Source organism: Mastigoproctus giganteus, chromosome 3 (assembly GCF_048544385.1).
Source record: "Mastigoproctus giganteus isolate SK-2022 chromosome 3, ASM4854438v1, whole genome shotgun sequence".
In the NCBI taxonomy this organism is placed as follows: domain Eukaryota; kingdom Metazoa; phylum Arthropoda; class Arachnida; order Uropygi; family Thelyphonidae; genus Mastigoproctus; species Mastigoproctus giganteus.
Genome location: NC_143577.1, coordinates 87,166,955 through 87,186,827, shown reverse-complemented (window position 1 = coordinate 87,186,827; position 19,873 = coordinate 87,166,955). Strand labels below are relative to the sequence as shown.

The window sequence follows — 19,873 nt, the reverse complement described above, 5'->3', positions numbered from 1 at the left end:
GTTTATAAATTGCAAACTGCAACAAAACTTATTACATATAGTTTTTTCTGATGCTGGGCTTGATTTCATTTTACAGAACAAAGATCACTCTGCATGGTTCAGATTTCTTTAAAAATCAATAGCTAGACCAGAACAATAAAAATGGTGGTAAAACTTTACCTGTGTAGCGTTGAGCGAACACTTTGTTCGGTGACTGTTTCTCTATTCTATCGATTTGGTTTCTTTATTTCTTATTATCCTCTATTTAGTACACTAATACTATCATGGGTGATTTTTCGCCCATCATTAATTTTAGGTTAATAAACAAAGATTTCCACAAAAAAAAAAAAAACAAAAAAGAACAGATCAATTTTTATAAATTAATCCTTTTGAATAAAATTATATTTTATTCAAAAGGATTAATTTATAAAAATGAAAAAAAATAAGTCTGAGCAGCTTGCACAGATCACGCTCCCGTGCTCATTACATATGAATTTAGAACATTTTGTGTGTAAACCGAACCGCAAATTTTTTATAACTTTTTTACATAAATGACCTCTTCCCTGTTTTGGTCCTTTGTATCCTTTTGGTCCTTATATATATATTTTTTTTTATATTATTATTATTTTTTTATCATCAATCATTGCTTCATCCACGATGAAACGAAAATCAGACCCAATTCTTGAAGAAACTCAAACCTGTTTTCTGTGTCATGTCCTTTTGACTTTCTTTGCTTCACCTACCGACCGGGAAGAATATTGCGGATATTTCTAGCTGGAGTTTTATGTTTGACAGGAAATTCACTAGACCATTTTTTATTTGGATTTTTACCTTACCAAGGAGAACCTTTTTTGCGAGGAACCAAAATATGCTGACCAAGAATAAAATAATACAGAACCAACCTTTGTTTTTCACTCAGCTTCCTTTGCTTCCTTGGCCTAATGTTTCCAGTTTTCTTGCTTTTTGTGCAAGCACAGTCGGAGCAGAATCTTTCTGACGAACTTACTTCTTCAGGAACGTACTCACCACTTCACTCGGGATTTTTTTTCAGGATCAGGAATGTTGCTACTCTCCACTGTATGAATGTCGTCATTTTCTACAGCTACATCACATCCTTGAAAATCATTCTCTACTTTGTCGACCACGCACAAATCTTCAGTTTCTCAACCTTCAGAGTTCAATGCACTTTCTTCCAAACTTCTTTTGAAGTCGGTCACTAACTTTGAGAACTTCTCTTCACTTATTACCTGACCTTCATATATATAAGTTGTCATCGTAGGGCAATTAGAAGAAAGGTGCAACATAAAAATCAGAACACTGTGTAAAAATACCAACATGTAATAGATATACCAATCCAGATATTAATAGTACTCAATGTTACAGTCCGTTATCAGGTAAAACAAGCGCACCAGGACTGAATTAGTACTAACAACAAATATGAATAGCTGACGTGTGGCCCAGTTAAGCAGTGTTTCCAAAACAATTATAAAAAAATGAAATTTCCTTAGGGTGAATTTTAATCCACAGTAGAAATTAAGGGTTGAAAAGTAGCTCTGTTAAATAGAATTTTATCACTCTACATACTGTATGTTTGAAAGGATTATGGACGAATTCAATCATGTTCTTCTAGGTTAGTTTTCCAGAAATTTTGACCTAGTAAGAGCAAGTTTTCTGAAGAGAAGACATGCTTGCCACGAATAATGCAATGCATACTTCCAATGCTAATTTTTAATACTTCGGTTATTTCCTGCATAGAGAATTTTTAATTTCTCAAATTGAGTTCCTTTTTTGACGATCATATAGTTTTCTATAATGGAAGCTTATTAACACAATGAAAATCTTCATCCGTTTTTAAACTTTTCTTTCGGTATTAACTTAACTGATATTTCATTCTTCTCTCTGAGGTTTATAAACATTTTTTTTAAAAAAGTAAATTACCACCACCTCTCCTGAATTTTTATGAAACGATTTTAAACTATTTTAAAATTGATTATAAAATGCGATTGCCAGATACTTGATATGAAATATCAAAGATAAATAAAATAAATGTGTCTTAAAATTAATGTCCACTAATTTAACTATAAATGAAGAGCTATTACTGTTTACTCACCTTTGTATTACAAAAATTCAAGGAGCGGAATAAAGTATTGACAATTTTCGGTAAACTGATGAATCATTAAGGCATTGACGTGAATTACAGAAGGATAATTAAGATAAAATATTGAATATAAAATAATTTTATTTTAAAATAATTATTTAAATTTAATATTTTCTAGGTAACCCCTCAACTATCTGCAAATTTATTTACATTAACGAAATGAAGTTATTGACCAAATTAAAATTTTTGCTACGTCCTACCTATTCTTGTTTAGCAAACGCTGAAAATACCTACCAAACCATGTGAATAGAACTTTACAAATTTGAAGGATTTCAAAATATATGGCTAAGTAGTAACAGGAAAGATCCGTGAAACTATGTAATTCATGTGGACTAACAGTGCATTAACTATTTCAAATATCATATTATACTGAGCGTAGTTTTATCCAGTTGCCTGTTTGGGAAAGAAAACCTCAGCTTATCCGACTGACTCGTTCTAGGCCTGCAATAAAGGAATAAATATTCCCTTAATCAAGAAATAAAGCAATCCTTGACTTCGGCAGGCAACATAATTTAACTGCTGCTTTTTCACACAGTGTGGAACAGCAACATTCGTGACTTCTATGCCAGACATAATAGCTGAAAACAGCTAACAACGTGCGTCTTTCCTTGCTAAATTATTAAGAACTGCGAATGATGTAATACAATTTGAATGTTGAAACAACGATAAAGACTATTCTAAATGTCTTTTGATATATATGCTACGTCACCATATCGTAAAATTATGGGCGAAGAAAAATCTTTTGTTGGCAGTTTTTTCGATGAAATTTTATGATACGCAAACGGCAGAGGAGTGGTCAGAACCAAATATAGAGTTACTCGAATACTTGTAGTCGAAATGTTGAAAAATACGGTAATATTACTATAAACGGCCCTCACTCGACGTAGCCATCTAGGAGTATAAACAGGGAGTTTATTTATTTACATATTTTATTATGAAATTTTATGGCAGCTAAAACATTTCGGATAGCACGTAAGTATTGCAGAAAAGCGACATATACAGGGACACGTTGGAATTCCCTGGTTAAAAAAGTGCTATGTACGGTAAGCAACAATTGGTAACAACGTATTCGATGTAAATGCATGTGGCATATCGATAATTAGCAATGTGCTGTTTTCTTGTACTTTGCCATCAATCCAATAGTAGAAGCGAATGAATAGCAAACACAAAAATTACGGATGGGTGAGATAGAGAGCAACTGTCATGATGCCGAAGGATTACACATTTTTGTTCCTATATTACAGGGCATGCTCCTTTCGTAGTGCCATTCATACTATGAACTTATGAGATCAATAACAGAAATATTGTGCAAACAATTTCATTTGCACCTCTTTGAAAGTTAAAATTGTGAATGTTAAGATTAATTCGAACGAGTGGCAATCCATATCAATTAATCCTGTAAATTCTCAAGTTTATATTAAATAAATAATAATAAATAAATATTCATTTATTGCATAATACAGCAAGGCCTTAACAGCACTTGGCTAGGGACAGATAATTTAGTAAAAAGGATATAATATAGTAAATAATGAATGTTGCAGTATTTATATATATACATAAACAATCAATATGAATTATATTCATGTATTAACAAAATAAGACATTTGTAGTACGGTACGTTTGGCATCTAGTTGCTAATTATTTGTTAGTATTACTTTTCATCTGATTGGAAATCTGACTCATGTAGGCTTAAGAGTTGGGTAATATTTTGTAATCAATGTCGTGAAGATGTATAAGATGAAGGGGTTCATTAGGGAACATTCTGTCCATTTACTTGAGTATGGAGAAATTGGATTTAAATTTTTGTTGGTTTCTTGAATTTTCTCTCTTGGGAGCTGCTATTATTATGTTGGCGATGTTTGGTGATTTTCTTGCTAAAGCTATCAACTGTGCAAGAAGCCTGACTCCAGCATCGTTGATCATATGTTGCAGAGGCTTTGTGAGAATTTTTCACAAGCAGTTACTTGGATATTGTATGAGAAAAAAACAAATTTTCTTTTCGGCCATATAAGAACCCAATAATACTCTAGGGCAAGGAATTTCTTGACGGTTAGTTGAGGAGCACCAGACCAGATTAATTCGGAAGCATATGACCATGATTTATGACTGAAATCGCTGCTGTTTTTCGCTTGATTAGGCATTTTTCTTTGAATTATTTGAGCAATATGTACATAGTGGGAATTAAAATAAATCTTTTTGCCAAAAAATACTTTTAGGTCTTTGTAGGCTTAAAACATAAGACATCTGAAACTTTAATTTGTATGAAGTTTGGTTGTTTCTGTAAGAAATAAGTTATTTCAGCAGATTTGTTTGCAATCATAGTCAGTCTAAGTTCTTTCAGATACTTCATGACTCCACACCTGTTCGCATCAGGGCTAACATTGTGAAAATCAACACAGGCTTTAGAAATAATGAATAAATTTAAATCATCGGCATATGCCAGCAGATTTCAATTTTATTGCAGATTTCGCTGTAGAGATGCTGAAAATATAGTACGCGAGGGTACATCTCCTTGAGGAATGCCTGTTGTGATTGTGACCGGAATATCATCAGTACTAGTGGGGAAGAGGAGATATCCGTGATTTACGCTGTAGACAGGATATTATCATTGTGTCTATGAGAAAATTATTATGATTTTTTAGTATTTCAACATCACATCTTTCTTGTGATCTGTATTGTCGAAAGGACACTTGATATGTAAGTAAAAGACATCACATTATGCCTTGTCTTGAAAAAGCAGTTTGAATGCGCACAATGGTGTCAGCTAGGCTTGTTGTGGAGCACCGATAAAGAACAAGATGGTTGCTGACAGGTGCATTGGTGAACACTACACCTTGAAGGTATGGCAGAATAATTTTAATTATTATTAACAATACAGCAATGGTCGATAGCCTGTATGGTTATTATTGTTAGCTCGTTTAGGAATCAGAGTAATCCTGAAAATCTTCGGTTGTCTTGGAAGGAATCGTTGGATATGCATCTCGTAATGATTTGAATTAAACAATCAATGATGTATTAACTAGAGAGTTTAATAATACAACTAGAAATGCAGTCAGGGACTTCCCTACCATCAGGCAGTAACTGGTTAATTATATATACTGTACTGTATTCTTGCTCATAAGTTGGGCTTGTTTAGGAGGCATTTCATGTTGCACGCTATCTTCTTGTTTATAAGAATTAAATTCTTGAAACCGGTGTTGCATATATTCAGGGCGCCTCCGTAGCCAGGTGGGCAGAATCAGCAGTGGGTAGCGGACACTTCTTGAATAGACTGGGGTTCGAGCCCAGGACCACTGAATACGGAGGATGTGGAAAGGTCAGGGAATGACCACCGCATATCCCCGGAGCAATATGGCCTTAGTTGCTAATGCTCCTAAAAACAAACAAACAAGCATATCAGTGCAGATGCCCGAATTGCTTATTTCCATATTGAACTTTATCCATTCTACAAGTTTATTATAGCCTGAATATTAAACAATTTCTGTACTACTAAATTACTGATTTGAAATAACGCTCATTTTTTTAATATTTTATGTGTGCTTATGAAGTGCCATATTTTTCCGCTGCCTGTAGTATTTTTGTTTACTTTTAAAGTATGGTTTTAGATGGGATTTAAAAGGTTTGGAATGAAAAGATAGTCTTAAAAGTTTGAATGCACACTCTGTTTTAGTTGATTCAGCTATTTTATTAGAAGAATGGTGACGTCGTGTATACGTATATTTTTGAGAGAATCCCTTGTGTGATACTGTATTTCAAGAGCTTCAAGAACTTTTCTTTTTGAAGTAGTTTTATTGATGATATTCTTTTGGGGATTTACAGAGGGGGGGGGGGAGATTCCCGCTGTAAATTGCTGCTTGCATTTCTATACTTCTGTGGTCAGCTTTAAATGTAATGTTGCTGCTCAGTTTTTATTGAAGTCGAAGATGAATAAACAAGATTAAGCGCTTGATTTTCTCTGGTAACAGTGACATTAATTTTTTAGCTCCTATAACTTATAAGTAGGACAGCAACTTCATTTGTAAATTATATTTGGCCAGGGGGAGATTAAAGTCGCCCATTATAATTATGTTAATTTGAGGCTTATAAACAGTAGTGACGCATGTTATTCCTTCCATAATGATGTCATCCGTAGGTCAACGTGTAATATAAATTTTATAAATTTGTAGCAGTGAATCTTTAACTTGGATTAGCAGAGAAGTTCCTTCAAAGTTGAACGAACTGTATTAAGATAGACCGAAATCGGTACGGCTGGTGTTTCTATAGAATTAAATTGGGGAAAAATTCGACATCGATGTGTTCATTCAGATCAAAAGTGTTGGGGTACATGTTAATCATATTACTGCAAATTTATCAGGAGAAGTGAAGAACAAACCTAAGTATATAGTAAGATCGATATTAGAATCCACCTTTGAGCACGGTTCCGTTTTAGGTATAGGTGAATGGTTAAATTACGCATATTAGAACTGTATTGTCTTTTTTCACCACTCCTGCTCTGTTGCCGGGTTAAAGCATTGGAAAGGCAAGCCTGTATGACGATCTTTCATACCAGAGCAATTTATAACAAGTTGTGGTGATATTGCACTTTAAAAGGAATAGCACACCTAAAGTAGGTAATATTTATTATGTATGGTGTAGGCATAATTTTCCTGAGAACTATTTTGGTTGCAGTTGTACAATATGTCAAAACTAAGTTAATGAGAAACGACTATTCCATTTCCTTTCAATTCTTCAATTTTCAAGCCATTGAATGATAAAAAGATTATATCGTCACAATAATTATGGTTAAATGCAAGTAATTAATAACTTTTACCTTAACTATAACAGCTTAGCGCTGGCTGGAATGCGGGTCTTATCCATTTTAATTATACGTTCTAAGTATTTGCCACGTTTTCATAAACATTCCACGAGTTAGCCATACATTTGTCTCCCTAATCAAGAATTCGTAGAAAGCTCTCCAAAAACCTCCAAGAAAGCTCTCCAAAAACCTATATACAGTGGTGTGCAAAACTTAAGGACCAACACTATTTCTAAAGGTTACAGCCACAAAATCTTTACTTAAGGTACTCTTTACTGATGAGAGCAGATTCAGTCTCAGCAGCGATTCTGGACGTCAGCTAATCTGGCGAGAGGTTGGCACACGGTATCACCCTGCAAACATCACTGAAAGGGATCGATATGGCGGTCGAGGTGTTCTGGTCTGGGGAGGCGTTATCTTGGATGGACGTACACAACTACAGATACTGTAACCGGTGCACGCTACTGCACTGAGGTAATCCTTCCCTATGTGCGTCTGTTTCGAGGTGCCATTGGCCCCGAGTTCTTGTTTTTGGAAGATAACGCAACACCCCATCGCACTGCAGCTGTTGATATGCTTTTGGAAAGTGAGGACATTATGGATTGGCCTGCCCATTCTACCGATCTAAATCTCATCAAACACATATGGACGCTCTGGGGAGACGCCTACCGGCACGTCCACACCAACCAGAAAATGTTCACCAGCTGAAGATGGCGCTGACAGAGGAATGAACGATGCTACCGCAAGAAATTATCAACAATATTGTTCTAAGTATGGACATGCAGTGCAAAGCCTGCATCGACATTAGGGGTGGCCATATCGCCTACTGAGGACCACCTCTCTTCCCTTTGCTCCATCTTTGGCGGTGATGCATCTGCATCATGACAGCCAGTGCTATGTTGCCATTTTTGAATAAAGTCCCTTTGTACCGTTTTGTCTCGGTTGTTGTGTCGGTGTTGTTTCCTTCATCATTTCTGTACCTCGCGATATTCCTTTGGTATGCTTTTCTCATATCCAGGCTACTCCTATGAGAAGCTACAGGTGAAAACACACACACATATATATATATATATATATATATATATGTCTGTAATATGCGTGTGTTCTGTCATGGCCAGACGATAAACCCGAGTTTCCGGGAGAAAAAGCCATGCTACCATCGCCCGAAACCCTCTAACTCAGCCACGTTGGAAAAAAAATAGCCCATGAAAACTCCTTGTGTCATTTGACGGGATCAAATTCGGGCCCTTTCCACCAGGTGTGAGGAAGACGGTAATTACGCTAACTGTGTATAAGGGCCGCTAATGTTATGTTTCTTTAAGTTTAAGCACCCGTATAGCCAAATCTATAGAACATCAGTATATAATGTATAAATGAATTGCGTTCTAAGGTTCGTTTGTTGGAAGGAAATACCTTAGTTTTTCCACCCAACTGTTTTTTTTACTTTGCTTTATCCATCCAATCGTTCAGAACTGCTGGCGACCAATTAACCTGGCCATAGTGTGAAAGCAACCCATAAAATTTGCTCCTGAGAGAGAGAGAGAGAGACCATGACAGGTCAATGACGGCAACTATGATGATGTAAGCTCATCAAAATATAGCTGGTAGTAATCGTCATTAGAATGTCGCCCATTTTTATTTAGAATTTTCCGAACCCTGCTTACTTTCTAACAGAATCTCCATTACTGACTCTTTCACTACCACTCGACCCTTACTCTAATTTTTCACCCTGATAATCGCTGAGCATTGGCTGTCTAACTTGACATCTATAACCTCACCACTTTTTTCCAAACTAGTCCCAACCCGTGCTAAACTTCATCCAAGATACGACCCCAAACTTTTAGTGTTAGCTTTAATTCATCCTTTATTCAATTTATTTCTATAATCTGGAATAATTTCCCTCGACAACTGTTTCTTGAAAATGACTTGACTACAACATAAGAACTTTAAATTATTGTTCATTAATATATATTACGTGAATATAGCTGTTTTACCTCATCCAGTCTTTCTTGTGTGGCAAAATTGTTATATATCCCCAATAAACTATTTGCGAATGTGTAGTCATTCAGTGTAAACCTGAAAAAGAAAGAAAAATAATAATAATAATAATAATGAGGCTCAGTAGCAAAATAATAACTAAATAGCCTTACTCTGGAATGATTTAAACATAGCTATTTCATATTTCACAGTTGAATTACATTGCTTTTTTTTTTTTCATAATAAAGTTGTTTCTAACATTGACTAATCAATAGGATTTTAATAAAAAAAAACACTGACCATAACAAAATTATAAAATTGTGTAAAAATAAAACGGAGTTAGTAATACTTATGAATATACAATATTAAACACATGGAAAGCTATCGACTGCATCGCAAGCCTCTTCAGCCAAAAGTTCATCTGCCGCTCGGAGTACACGAATACAAGTATAGAAGAGAATCAGGGGATTCCCAGGAACGCATAACCAACTAAGAACTCAAAAAGATCTCCTATACCTCTTATACCTTGCCAAAAGTAGACTACGCCTTCCTTTATATCTGTCCAGTTTAATTTTAGATTAACACGATAACACATTGCATTTAATGAAAATAATACAGTACAGTAATAAGCATCATAGAAGTCGCGGCCATAATGAAAATAATATATTCATCAATCATTGGTTGAAGCTAAATTAATTGTAAATTAATATTTGTTCAACCAATAGTAGTAGTTTTGTTGCAGTAAAATATCAGACTTCCTCCTCCATCCCAAAAATATTTAATCCCAATAAGACATTGAATTAGCCAATGTTGGTGATAAACTGCATTTAATGTTCCTCTCCCACTAGAGCACAGAGGAACAGATCAATCATCTACTTTGAAGGACGTTTTAAAGCGAGCGAAAAATAATAATTTAGATACTTAAGGAACAGATTGTGTAAAGAAAAAGTGGGGGAAGGTGATGCGAGCGATAAGAAGAGGATTAGTTAGATAAATACTTGCTATGTAGGAACTACCAAAATATAATATAAAATTTTATAGTACAGTAATTCTATTTCAATGCAGTATAGAGTAGGAAAGTTATTACCTAGTACTGAAGCACACAGTTATTTATGAGGCTGCTAAAACCATGGACACAGTGTGTCAGATCTATAATTGCATGTTCTGAGGCAATGTTTTTGCTTTCAGGACTGAAATATCAACAAAAACGTCATGTTATTGATGATAAGTAACTGGGTTGAGAAGCCTTAATTCAGAACGAAAAATCGAATATTGGGTGAAAATTATAGAATTACAATCATAGTGTGATATTTATTTTTTTAAGTTTTATTTTCTTAAATAAATCGACCTCAGAATCAGTTTATTAATCTTATATCAGCACTTTTAGAAAAAGTAATAAGTTACTTAAAGAAACCGATTACTTATTCTAAAATATCTTTCTTTACTTGAATTTACTTGTTCCTTACTTGGAAAATTGCTTTATTTTCAATTTTTTAAATGAAATATTAGTTTATGGAGATGGTGGAGAAAACAGAACACCAGTCTTTCTTTTCTTAATCACACTATCCTTCATTAAATTGAAATAATGTTTTAAAAAAGTATACCTTTTAACCAAGTACATCCAGTTACTCCTAATGAAGTTCCAGACAAGTGGCAGGCCTTTCGGATTTTCAGCAATTGCTAGTAGAACTGAAAAATAGTCTTGTTTTTTGACTAGGTTTTCATCTTTGGCATAATCCAAGTACCTAAATAATAAGAAAATAAACTACACTATATTCGCAATTCAATGTGACAGTACATTCCTCAGATGATATTTTTCATATAATGTGAAACCAGGGTATAGTATAATATAACGTGAAATCTAATATAATATAATATAACATTTCTTTTATAACTAAGCGTTTATCAGATAAATGCATTAATCGGTCATTTATTCTAATTACTTCAAACAAATTTTAGTGTTTAAACCTTTTATAAATTTAAAGAAGCCTCCTTTTAAATTTTTAATTAAAATTAAAAACATTTAAAATTAATTTTAAATTTATTTTTGAAATAAAACAAGTTCTGTGGAACAACATTATAACTTTCAGAAATACAAATGTGAAAATAAAATATTTGTAAAATTGCACAGTTGTTCACACTAACCTCTCCAGAATCGAAACATTGTTAACACAACCTAAGGCATTTATCAATTTTAGCTGTTCATGGGCAGAAGTGTCATTCAGATAGCGATTCCACATGTAATTCCACATCTCTTCAGATGTTGTAGCTTTCATTGCATAATCATAATATATCGGGCGTAGGACAGGATCTATTCTGCAAGGAAAAACATAATTATTGCCTAAAGATTTTCTTCATTAATAGTGATTCTTCAATCGATCCTTATTAATCTTATTTTTAAGTGTTTTGGTAGAAAAAAAGTCTTCCAAAACACTTAAAAATAAACAATGCACTAAGTAGGATACACAGCACTTTCAAATAAAGAAAAAAAAACATTTTAATTTACCTTCATTTAGATGTTTTAATAAAATTTCTGATAAACCCCCATAATTTTCAGGTGTTCTCACTGTTATCTTTATTATGTAATGAATGCTGTATTGTTATATTTGTGCGATACTGCAGAGCCGATCCTTGGGGAAGGGGGTGCAGTTGATGCAATGCACTTCGGCCCCAAAACGATATGAGCCCCAAATTCTAACACAAAGGGATTCTCTCGATTTAGGCAAACAGAGTTCCCTCTTGCCTTTCCTCAACCTTAATTGAAATTATTTGTCACCTACTGTTTACCGATGGTATATACAGAGTACAAGAAATCAACGAAAATCTCTCCGTACACATTTCTCTTCTTCTCAAACCTTGCAAGAGATAGGCTGCAGTTAAACCACAAAAAATTTAAGATGACCTTTAGGAAGAGGCACTACAAAAACGAATATCCAAACACGTCAATAGGATTATAGCGCAAAACTTCTCATCCCAAACAGACTATGGTCTAAACTCGGATGAGTTCATCACTTTTCTCGATCATTACCATGAGACAAGAAACAAAACATATGAAGCATTTTGCTGCATATGTTTATCCGGTAAGGAGCAACAGATTCAGCAGGTTATCCGACAGGAACCAACAGGTTTAACAGGTTATCGGACAGGAACCAACAAGTTCAATAACATATCACTAACTAATGTGCAATATATAACAAGATGCCTCACGCTTTGTATACTTCGCAGGTCGTCAGCACTGGTGCCACCAAGAAAAACATATTTCGCATTGTATAGTGGATCCTAAGATGGCGCTGGACTGACTAGGAGGGAAACCGTTTTACTACCTCTCAATCGATACTGCATACCAGCATGGACATGACTTTATGAAAGTTCCTCATTCTGATAAAAAGAGAAAAAATATATCACCACTCTGGTAAAGCTGTTGACTAAAAAAAAGATAGCTATTCCTGATATAAATCATATTTTCAGAGATCCCAAATTCTGTCACAGGGACGCACAGTTCTTTTAAGAATGACGTTTACCAATCTTGCTTGCCTCTGCAGCATATATTCAGGAAAAAATTATAAAATGATTCACTGAATTTCAAATAAACCAACAGAGACGAGCTGAAAATAGAGCCTACAAAAAAGGCAATCCCAGAGAAACTGTATCATCTTACATGACTCATATCCAAATCCACAAGAGAATATTTAGCAATGAAGGACCACCTCTGAAGTCCGAATTCATCCGAAGAAGCAGTTCAGTTACGCTTACTTTGTGTAACTACAGAGTAAAATAGTGGGCAACGTACCAAAATAATCAACCTTAAAAGCAATGTATAACTATTTTAACTTATCCAGCTTTTTAGAATACTCCTTTGTACAGTCTGAATTATTAAATTCTGTATAGGTTAATTTAATTTTATTTATATACAATATGTGTGTATTCATTTCAAATAACGATCTATATAATTGCAAATTTTAATATAAATCAGCAAATAACTTGTTATATGTAGTCATTCTGGTTGTACCCCTCTACTGAGCTGTACAGAGATGAATTTACAAAGCGATCAACTGAATAATAATAACTTTCGCACTCGAGCCCCTGAACTGAAAGTTGTCGAATATAATCATAATTAAAATTCCTTACAATCGAATTTAAGTTATAATTTAATTTATTTCTTTTGTTCAATATTTTGAGAGGTTTTTTTTGCGAAGTCAACTATTTATGAGACTAAAGAATTCAAAGTAGTGACAAATTTTATGGGGCTTCACATTGGCTGGCTGGTAGAAAAAGGCCATGAGGACGGGGCCCACATCGAAGTTCGGGTTCATCGCCCAGGGCCAAAAATATAATTAGTTTCAGTTAAATTATTCACAACATATTCATAAAGATATTGTACAGTATTTTTGACATTATATACAATATTATACAGACATACTTTTTAAATTTATTATGCTGCCCACATTACTGTTATTATGCTGCCCACATCACACATAAACCTCATCGTTGAGGTTTATGTGTGATCCAACGAAGGAGCCAGTATTCGGAGGAGTACACGCGTTTGATATTCGTGGCGGTTGCAGATTCCCATATTTCTGAGGCGTATAACCCGACGGAGAATACAAAGGTGTATACGTACTGCCGAATCACATCCAGATCCTTAACGTGGTGTAGTTGTTGTTTGGTAGTCCAGTGCATTTTGAAGACTTTTGTTATGAGCTTGTCAATGTGGTAGTTGAAGGTCAGTTTGCAATCGAAGACGACTCCCAAGTCCGTATGCATATTTACCCTGGAAGGAGAATGCCATTTAGAGAAGTTTGGACTTCCCTGGGTTGGTGCTTCAAAGAAAAGACAATTTGGGCTGATTTTGAAGGATTAATAAGTAGTAGTCCAAATTGATGGAGATAGGATCCCAAGTCGTGTAACTTTCGATTGATCTTTTCACTGATGTTTTTGATATGTTCGCCGGGGTTAATCAGGGTGTGTAGCTTAATATCGTCAGCATAGCAGATTATGTCTTCTCTATTTTGCACAAACGGAATAATGACTGCAATAAATAATGCTCCGGAGAGGACTCCGCCTTGGGGAAATCCCGCAGTGATTTTTCCTGAGATTATTTCTTGATCCGCTGTAAGAAGAATGATTCTGTCAGAATTGTGATAAACCACATGTCACCTTTTATATGGAAGTAATTTTCAAGGAGGTGAACGAGCGAGGGAATGCTGATTGAGTTGAAGGCAGCTTCCAGGTCTAACTTGTTCTGATCTCTATTGTTTCAAATGCGCTAAAATAAAGTAACTTAAGCTAACACAAAATTTTAAAAACTGTAAATCCATGGAGTGCAATATTCAGTACAGAGAACTATGGCGTGCCGATATCTCATGTTGAGGCTTGCGTCAAGCCTCTCTTTGAATCGCCTGTGTTTCTGCATATTGAAAGGCACAATTTATGGTTAATTCTACGAAACAAAATTATTAGTAATTTTGACAAATTTCAAATGAGCATATCTTAGTTTCAGATTGACCACGCAACCCAAATTTGGGATATCATCGACAATGGCTTCCGAGCAGCATAAAACTTTGAAGCAGCTAAATAAATTGCTACCAGAATTTCTCTTAGTTCAAACCAGGTATTTAATGAGTTATTTCTTCTGCTGAAAGGGAGTATTCTACAACTTGATGTTCTTTCTTCCTCGTGCCGATTCCCTCCTACCACATCTTCGGTTAGTAACAGAAAGAGCTGATTCAGGGAAAACGTCGATTGATCCCATTTTAAAGAGACCACTAAACGGAAGTCACACTCTTTCTGGGTCCTTCCAGCACATTCTCGGCCCTCGAATGCTAGAATTGATTTTTCCAGTGCGATCAGCCTAGTTAAGGTCCGTGTTACAAAATGAATCCTTTGCACCGTCTGTCAATGATACAAATATTGTCAGTGTGAATAAAAAGACAGTCGTACACTTGTATTATCTTTCGACAAAGAACATTTTCTAAAACTAACCCATCAAAATGAAACATCCCGAAATCCTTCTGTTCTCCTTATCTTGGAGACTGCTTCTAAGATTCTATTCTGCTCACCTCGGGGAATGCTTCCAAGCATATTAGTAATTTTGACAAATTTAAATTGCGCATATCTCAGTTTCAGATTGACCACGCAACCCAAATTTGGGATATCATCGGATATATTCTCTTTCGGAGACGATAGGGTCCCTTTGTCAGGCCACCACCAAAAGTCTTTCTCAGCATTCAGATAGACCTTAATCTCATATTGTTTCTTCAGTTATCATCAATAAGAAATCACCTTCGATATGGAATTCCAATTTACCTCGTGATTATGTTCGGAGTACTAGCAGTAATTCAAAGTTCCAAGCCATTTCTGCTCAAGCCAAACGTTCATTGGTAGCCTTAAGCCATCAACCACTGCTGAGGATATTCAAAAATACTTGAATGATGATATGAGATTATAGAACACCAACTTTTATCACAATTTTCTTCTTATGCTTCGTTTCTGATTGTCAATAGTATCCAGAAACAGAGCGCGGTTTTGAACACTGTTGTTTCGCAAATGGGAACTCTCATCAAGTCCTTTGCTTATTATGTTGCTTCGCCTCGAAGAAGGTGAGAACCTGTTTAAAACTGAATAATATAATAAGAAAATAACGAAATAACTATAAAATACACTAAATAGATAACGGGATAAATATATAATACACATATAACGGATAAAATAAAATTATTTTAATCGGGTCTAGATTGTTTAGCAATTTTAACTCTTGTCCTGATACTTAAGTGTAATGTGCTGCTTATACTGCACGTGTTTTCGATTGTCAGAAAAACACTCAACATACTAAGACAGACTACTTCGACTCGTTTTTGCGAAGAACTGCAGTGTTTTATTCGCAGATATTTTAATTTGATAAAAATTGCATTTTATTATTTTTAAGAAAAATAAGAATAAGATCTATTCTAACAGTATAATTTTCAGATAGTTTATATAATCACAAAAATAGAAATATTCTTACTCTCTCCCAGCTTTCCATTTTCGAACATTCTCTGAAGCCGCTGTGAGACAGTCCTTATTTCCACTCTGGCAGGCGAGTTGGAATACAATATATTTAAGACGGCTGTTTCAAAAAATAAGGTCAGAGGGTTAGTTACATATCAAACTAATTCGATAATAAAAGGCATTTAAATTACATTTGGTTTTCAAATGGAATATGTGAACGAAAAAGGACAATAATAAATCATATTTACTGATTTATTCATGAGATAATGACAATTTATTGCTAATTTAATTTTACGAACAATAATTCCTGAACCGTGCCTATCTTGATATCTATGAACAATGTAGCCTAAAAATTAAACACATGTAGACAATTTTTTTCTTAATTATTTTTATAATAATAAAAATTGTATAATTTGAAAAGTTCTGCTTATTATCTCCTTGGCTCCGATTTGATCAATGCACTCAAAGTTAAGTTTACTTGACTTTATGATATATATCGTGGAGGAAGCCGAATTGAATGCGAAGGCCTGCAAGACCGGGTTGTACGAGGTCTTACCAGTGGCATAGCTTCATATCTCCTGGAGTACAGATTGGCCTTCAACGGTCGAGTTATAAACTTATCGAAAACCAAAAATCCAGCCATGAAGACGATTTCAACAGAGAAATCCGAATCGTAGCCAATTTATTTAGTTGTACGAACCGTTTGAATCTATTATAATAATTGTCCTTTCGTTCAAATAAACTAACTGAATAGTTCACGTGGTAAAGCATCTTTACTAAGCCTAGTTAGTAGTAGTTCCATGTAATGTCCTCGAGTTAAGCTATCAGTTTCCTGATTTTCTCGAAGTTATGCAGTATTCGGTTAGAGATGTGCAATAAATTATCGATAGTCAATCTTTTATTTTTTTAAGAGTACAGTGAATCTGTGGTTGTGATGAAAAGAAGTGTTCCACATAAAATTTGAGGGCAGTACTCGCTGAAGGAGTTCAATATGTCTCGAGTAGTTCCTTTGGAAAATTCTATTGAAAATATTAAGACGCGGATAAATCAGAAATGCACCAAGGCATCTGGTCATGATTTCGGTATCCTATCAATCCCAGCAAGAGCAAAGAGGTAAAGCCTTTTTGATGCTATAAAGTATCAAAATTTTGACTCTTTGTAACACATATATTCGAAAGCGTATCTTGCAAATACCTATATATTCCAAGTTCCTTCAGATTCTAAATGATTGTTTTGGATCCATACCAAACAAAAGTCTCAGAGCTGGACCCCAGAAATGGGGTCTAGCTCTGAGAAGCACCTGGAGATATTTCAGATTAATGCAACTATTTTTAATCAATATGTTGTGGAAATTGAGAGACTGCTGAAACACTATCTTTAAAATTAGTGGAGTACATATTGCAGCTCTAATTTGGTGGTTATTAGATTGCATATCAAGAGATGCCTTTCCTTAGAGTGGAACTAAAGTACTGCTTAATGGCAACTGATTTTTTTCTGTTGAACATTCCTCTTTGTTTCGGAGAATCTGATTCTATTAGAGACTTCATTATCGGTTTCTATATATGATGGATGAGGTGTTTATTCGGAAACAGGATGGTGAGTTTAAGTGTTCACCTGACATTAGTTTATGAAAAGATAGTGGTCATTTCAGAGGATGCAATTGGCAGTTATAAACCTGATCCAACGGATATAAAGATTAACTGCCACATCATGGTTGTAATTTCGAAAAACTGAAATGCTAATACTAGGAGAAGACTTTATCTCACCTCCCTGTTTATTCTGAAACAGGGACATGAGTTAAAGTCTTCACCTAGCATTAGCATGTGAAGAGATAGTGGTTGTTTTAGAGGCTGCAGTTATAAAACGTCTCATATGCATTTACTAATATTTAAAATAAAACAAACCGAAGTCCCGTGCTTACAATTTTTTTCTAGTTTATTAATCCTTAATTCATCTACAGTAGTAAGTACTACATGATTCAAAGTCCTTTCGTATTTTGCATAAAAACGATATGCGAAATTAATGATTAAAACAATAAAAAAGTCATACCTCTTTATGTAGGAATTTGAACTGATTTGTTTCACCTCCATTAGTGTCGCTGTTGTAAGCCTCTCTATATATGTCTAGAAATAAAAGGAATATATCACGTAAATAATTTAATTAATCAGCTTGAATTTCATTGAGCGTACAGCACATCTTATGATAATCGGCAAAGACTTAAGTAGTAAAATAGATTACTGGAACTGGTAGAAGTAGTGTTGTTGTTGTTCTTGGGAGCATCATCGACTAAGGCCATATTGCCCCTTATACAACATATGTAAATTGCATGCGTTCTGTAGTCGATTTTGTTTGCTGGAAGAAAAAACAGAGTTTCCACGGGATAAAACCTGCTACCCTCGTCTGAAACCGTATAACTCCACCACATTGTGGAAAAAAACCATAAAAATTCATCCTGTCATCGACGGGACTCGAACTCAGTTCTTTTCCACCCGGTTGGTGTGGACACCGATATTACTAACTATGCTACCCAAGAGGGCGTACAAGTATCACTCCAACTGGCATAGCAGCGAGGTCCTTGAAAAGTTTCGATATGTACGAATAACACGGTCTACGCGGTTAGCACAGTGGTATCGTCACCGTCTTCCCCCACACCGGGTGGAAAAGGCCCGGGTTCGAATCCCGTCGATAACGCGAGGAACTTTAATGGACTTTTTTCATTCCGCGGGTAAGTTAGTCGGTCTCAGGCGTAGATAGCAAGGTTTATCCCCCTCTCCAGAAACTGGGGTTTTCCGTCCAGCAAAACAGGGAAATCGACCAGAGAACACACGCAATTTACAGACACTGTACACATGGGTAGATGTAATATTTGCGGGTGATCCTAATATCATAATTTGGATTTTTGTACGAGTAACACGAAAACAGTCTATGTTCCGATTATTTGTTATGGTGCTTCAATCCAGCTCACCAAAATTGGACTGGAGTGAAACAAACGCAATTTGGACCCTATACAGCGATTCAGGCTACTGTTGGTAAACAGGCCACCAGCACCGTCAGCACCCCTATGCTATAAGTCATCGCGGGGTATATGCCCCTATACTTTGAAGTTGCCAAAAGAGGCCTCCTCTATCGGCTGATAACAGGCATACCCACCCAGCTACTAAACTTTCAACTGGACCTAACAAACAACCAGAAATAGGAAAAAATACGAATCTCAGAACACTTGCAGCGCCTCTTGCAGGCATCCTGGAATACAACCATCAAAGGAGAAATAACCAAGTAATTCATTCCTTCATTCAGCTTCACCAGGCCTTCATCTTCTCCTTGGTAGACAAGAAACCTTTTTACTAACAGGACACAGTTCACTCCAGCAAAAACTCAGCTCTCTGGGGTATTGAGAGGCGTCCCTTCTGCCATTGTTGGGGATGAGGAGTCTTGGAATCATGTAATGTATGAGTACCCATCCTATGAACACCAGCAATTACAACTATTCATAGAAATCCAAGGAATTCCCGTTATTACCAGGAGCAATATCTACTTAAGGACGAAGCCTCATACTTTGCTTTTACTCGCTTTGCCCCGGCTGTTTTCACCACAGGCGCGCCAAATTCACTGCTGCTGGGCAAACCTGAATGCCCCTTACCAACCCCTATTGGGGTAGAATATATGTAAAGCAACGACGTGCCGGACATACGCAACGGAAGCTACATTGCTAACCCATTCATGGGAGGGATACATGCTGGCACCCTGTTTAGGATGTGGGATCAAATGCCGGCACTCAACCGAGTGCATGATCTTCGCACAGAGCTCTTGGCCAATGGCACTCACACAGGAGAACCTGCTCCTGTGACGCTCTATTCCCTTCCCTAATCCCTTTTCGCCTAAACATCGTTTTGGCTATCTTCTATATTGGTCCACCCATTTTCACCCCCCCCCCCAACGTGACATCTCCTTATGTGTGCACTCCCTCCCTGTGTACT

The 19,873-nt window shown here is 35.7% G+C and overlaps 1 protein-coding gene across 2 annotated transcripts in view; it reads right to left on the bottom strand.

Annotated features, from left to right (window-relative positions):
* The window catches only part of LOC150088134 (uncharacterized), a 244,538-nt gene that overhangs the window by 59,389 nt on the left and 165,276 nt on the right, over window positions 1–19,873 (bottom strand). For both annotated transcript variants that reach the window (XM_090369346.1, XM_090369345.1), the window contains exons 32-36: window positions 17,946–18,019; window positions 15,913–16,014; window positions 11,055–11,225; window positions 10,514–10,654; window positions 8,927–9,008 (exon numbers count right to left, since the gene is read on the bottom strand). In XM_090369346.1, the coding sequence (XP_090225472.1) occupies window positions 8,927–9,008; window positions 10,514–10,654; window positions 11,055–11,225; window positions 15,913–16,014; window positions 17,946–18,019 (570 nt within the window). The remainder of the gene's footprint in view (window positions 1–8,926; window positions 9,009–10,513; window positions 10,655–11,054; window positions 11,226–15,912; window positions 16,015–17,945; window positions 18,020–19,873) is intronic.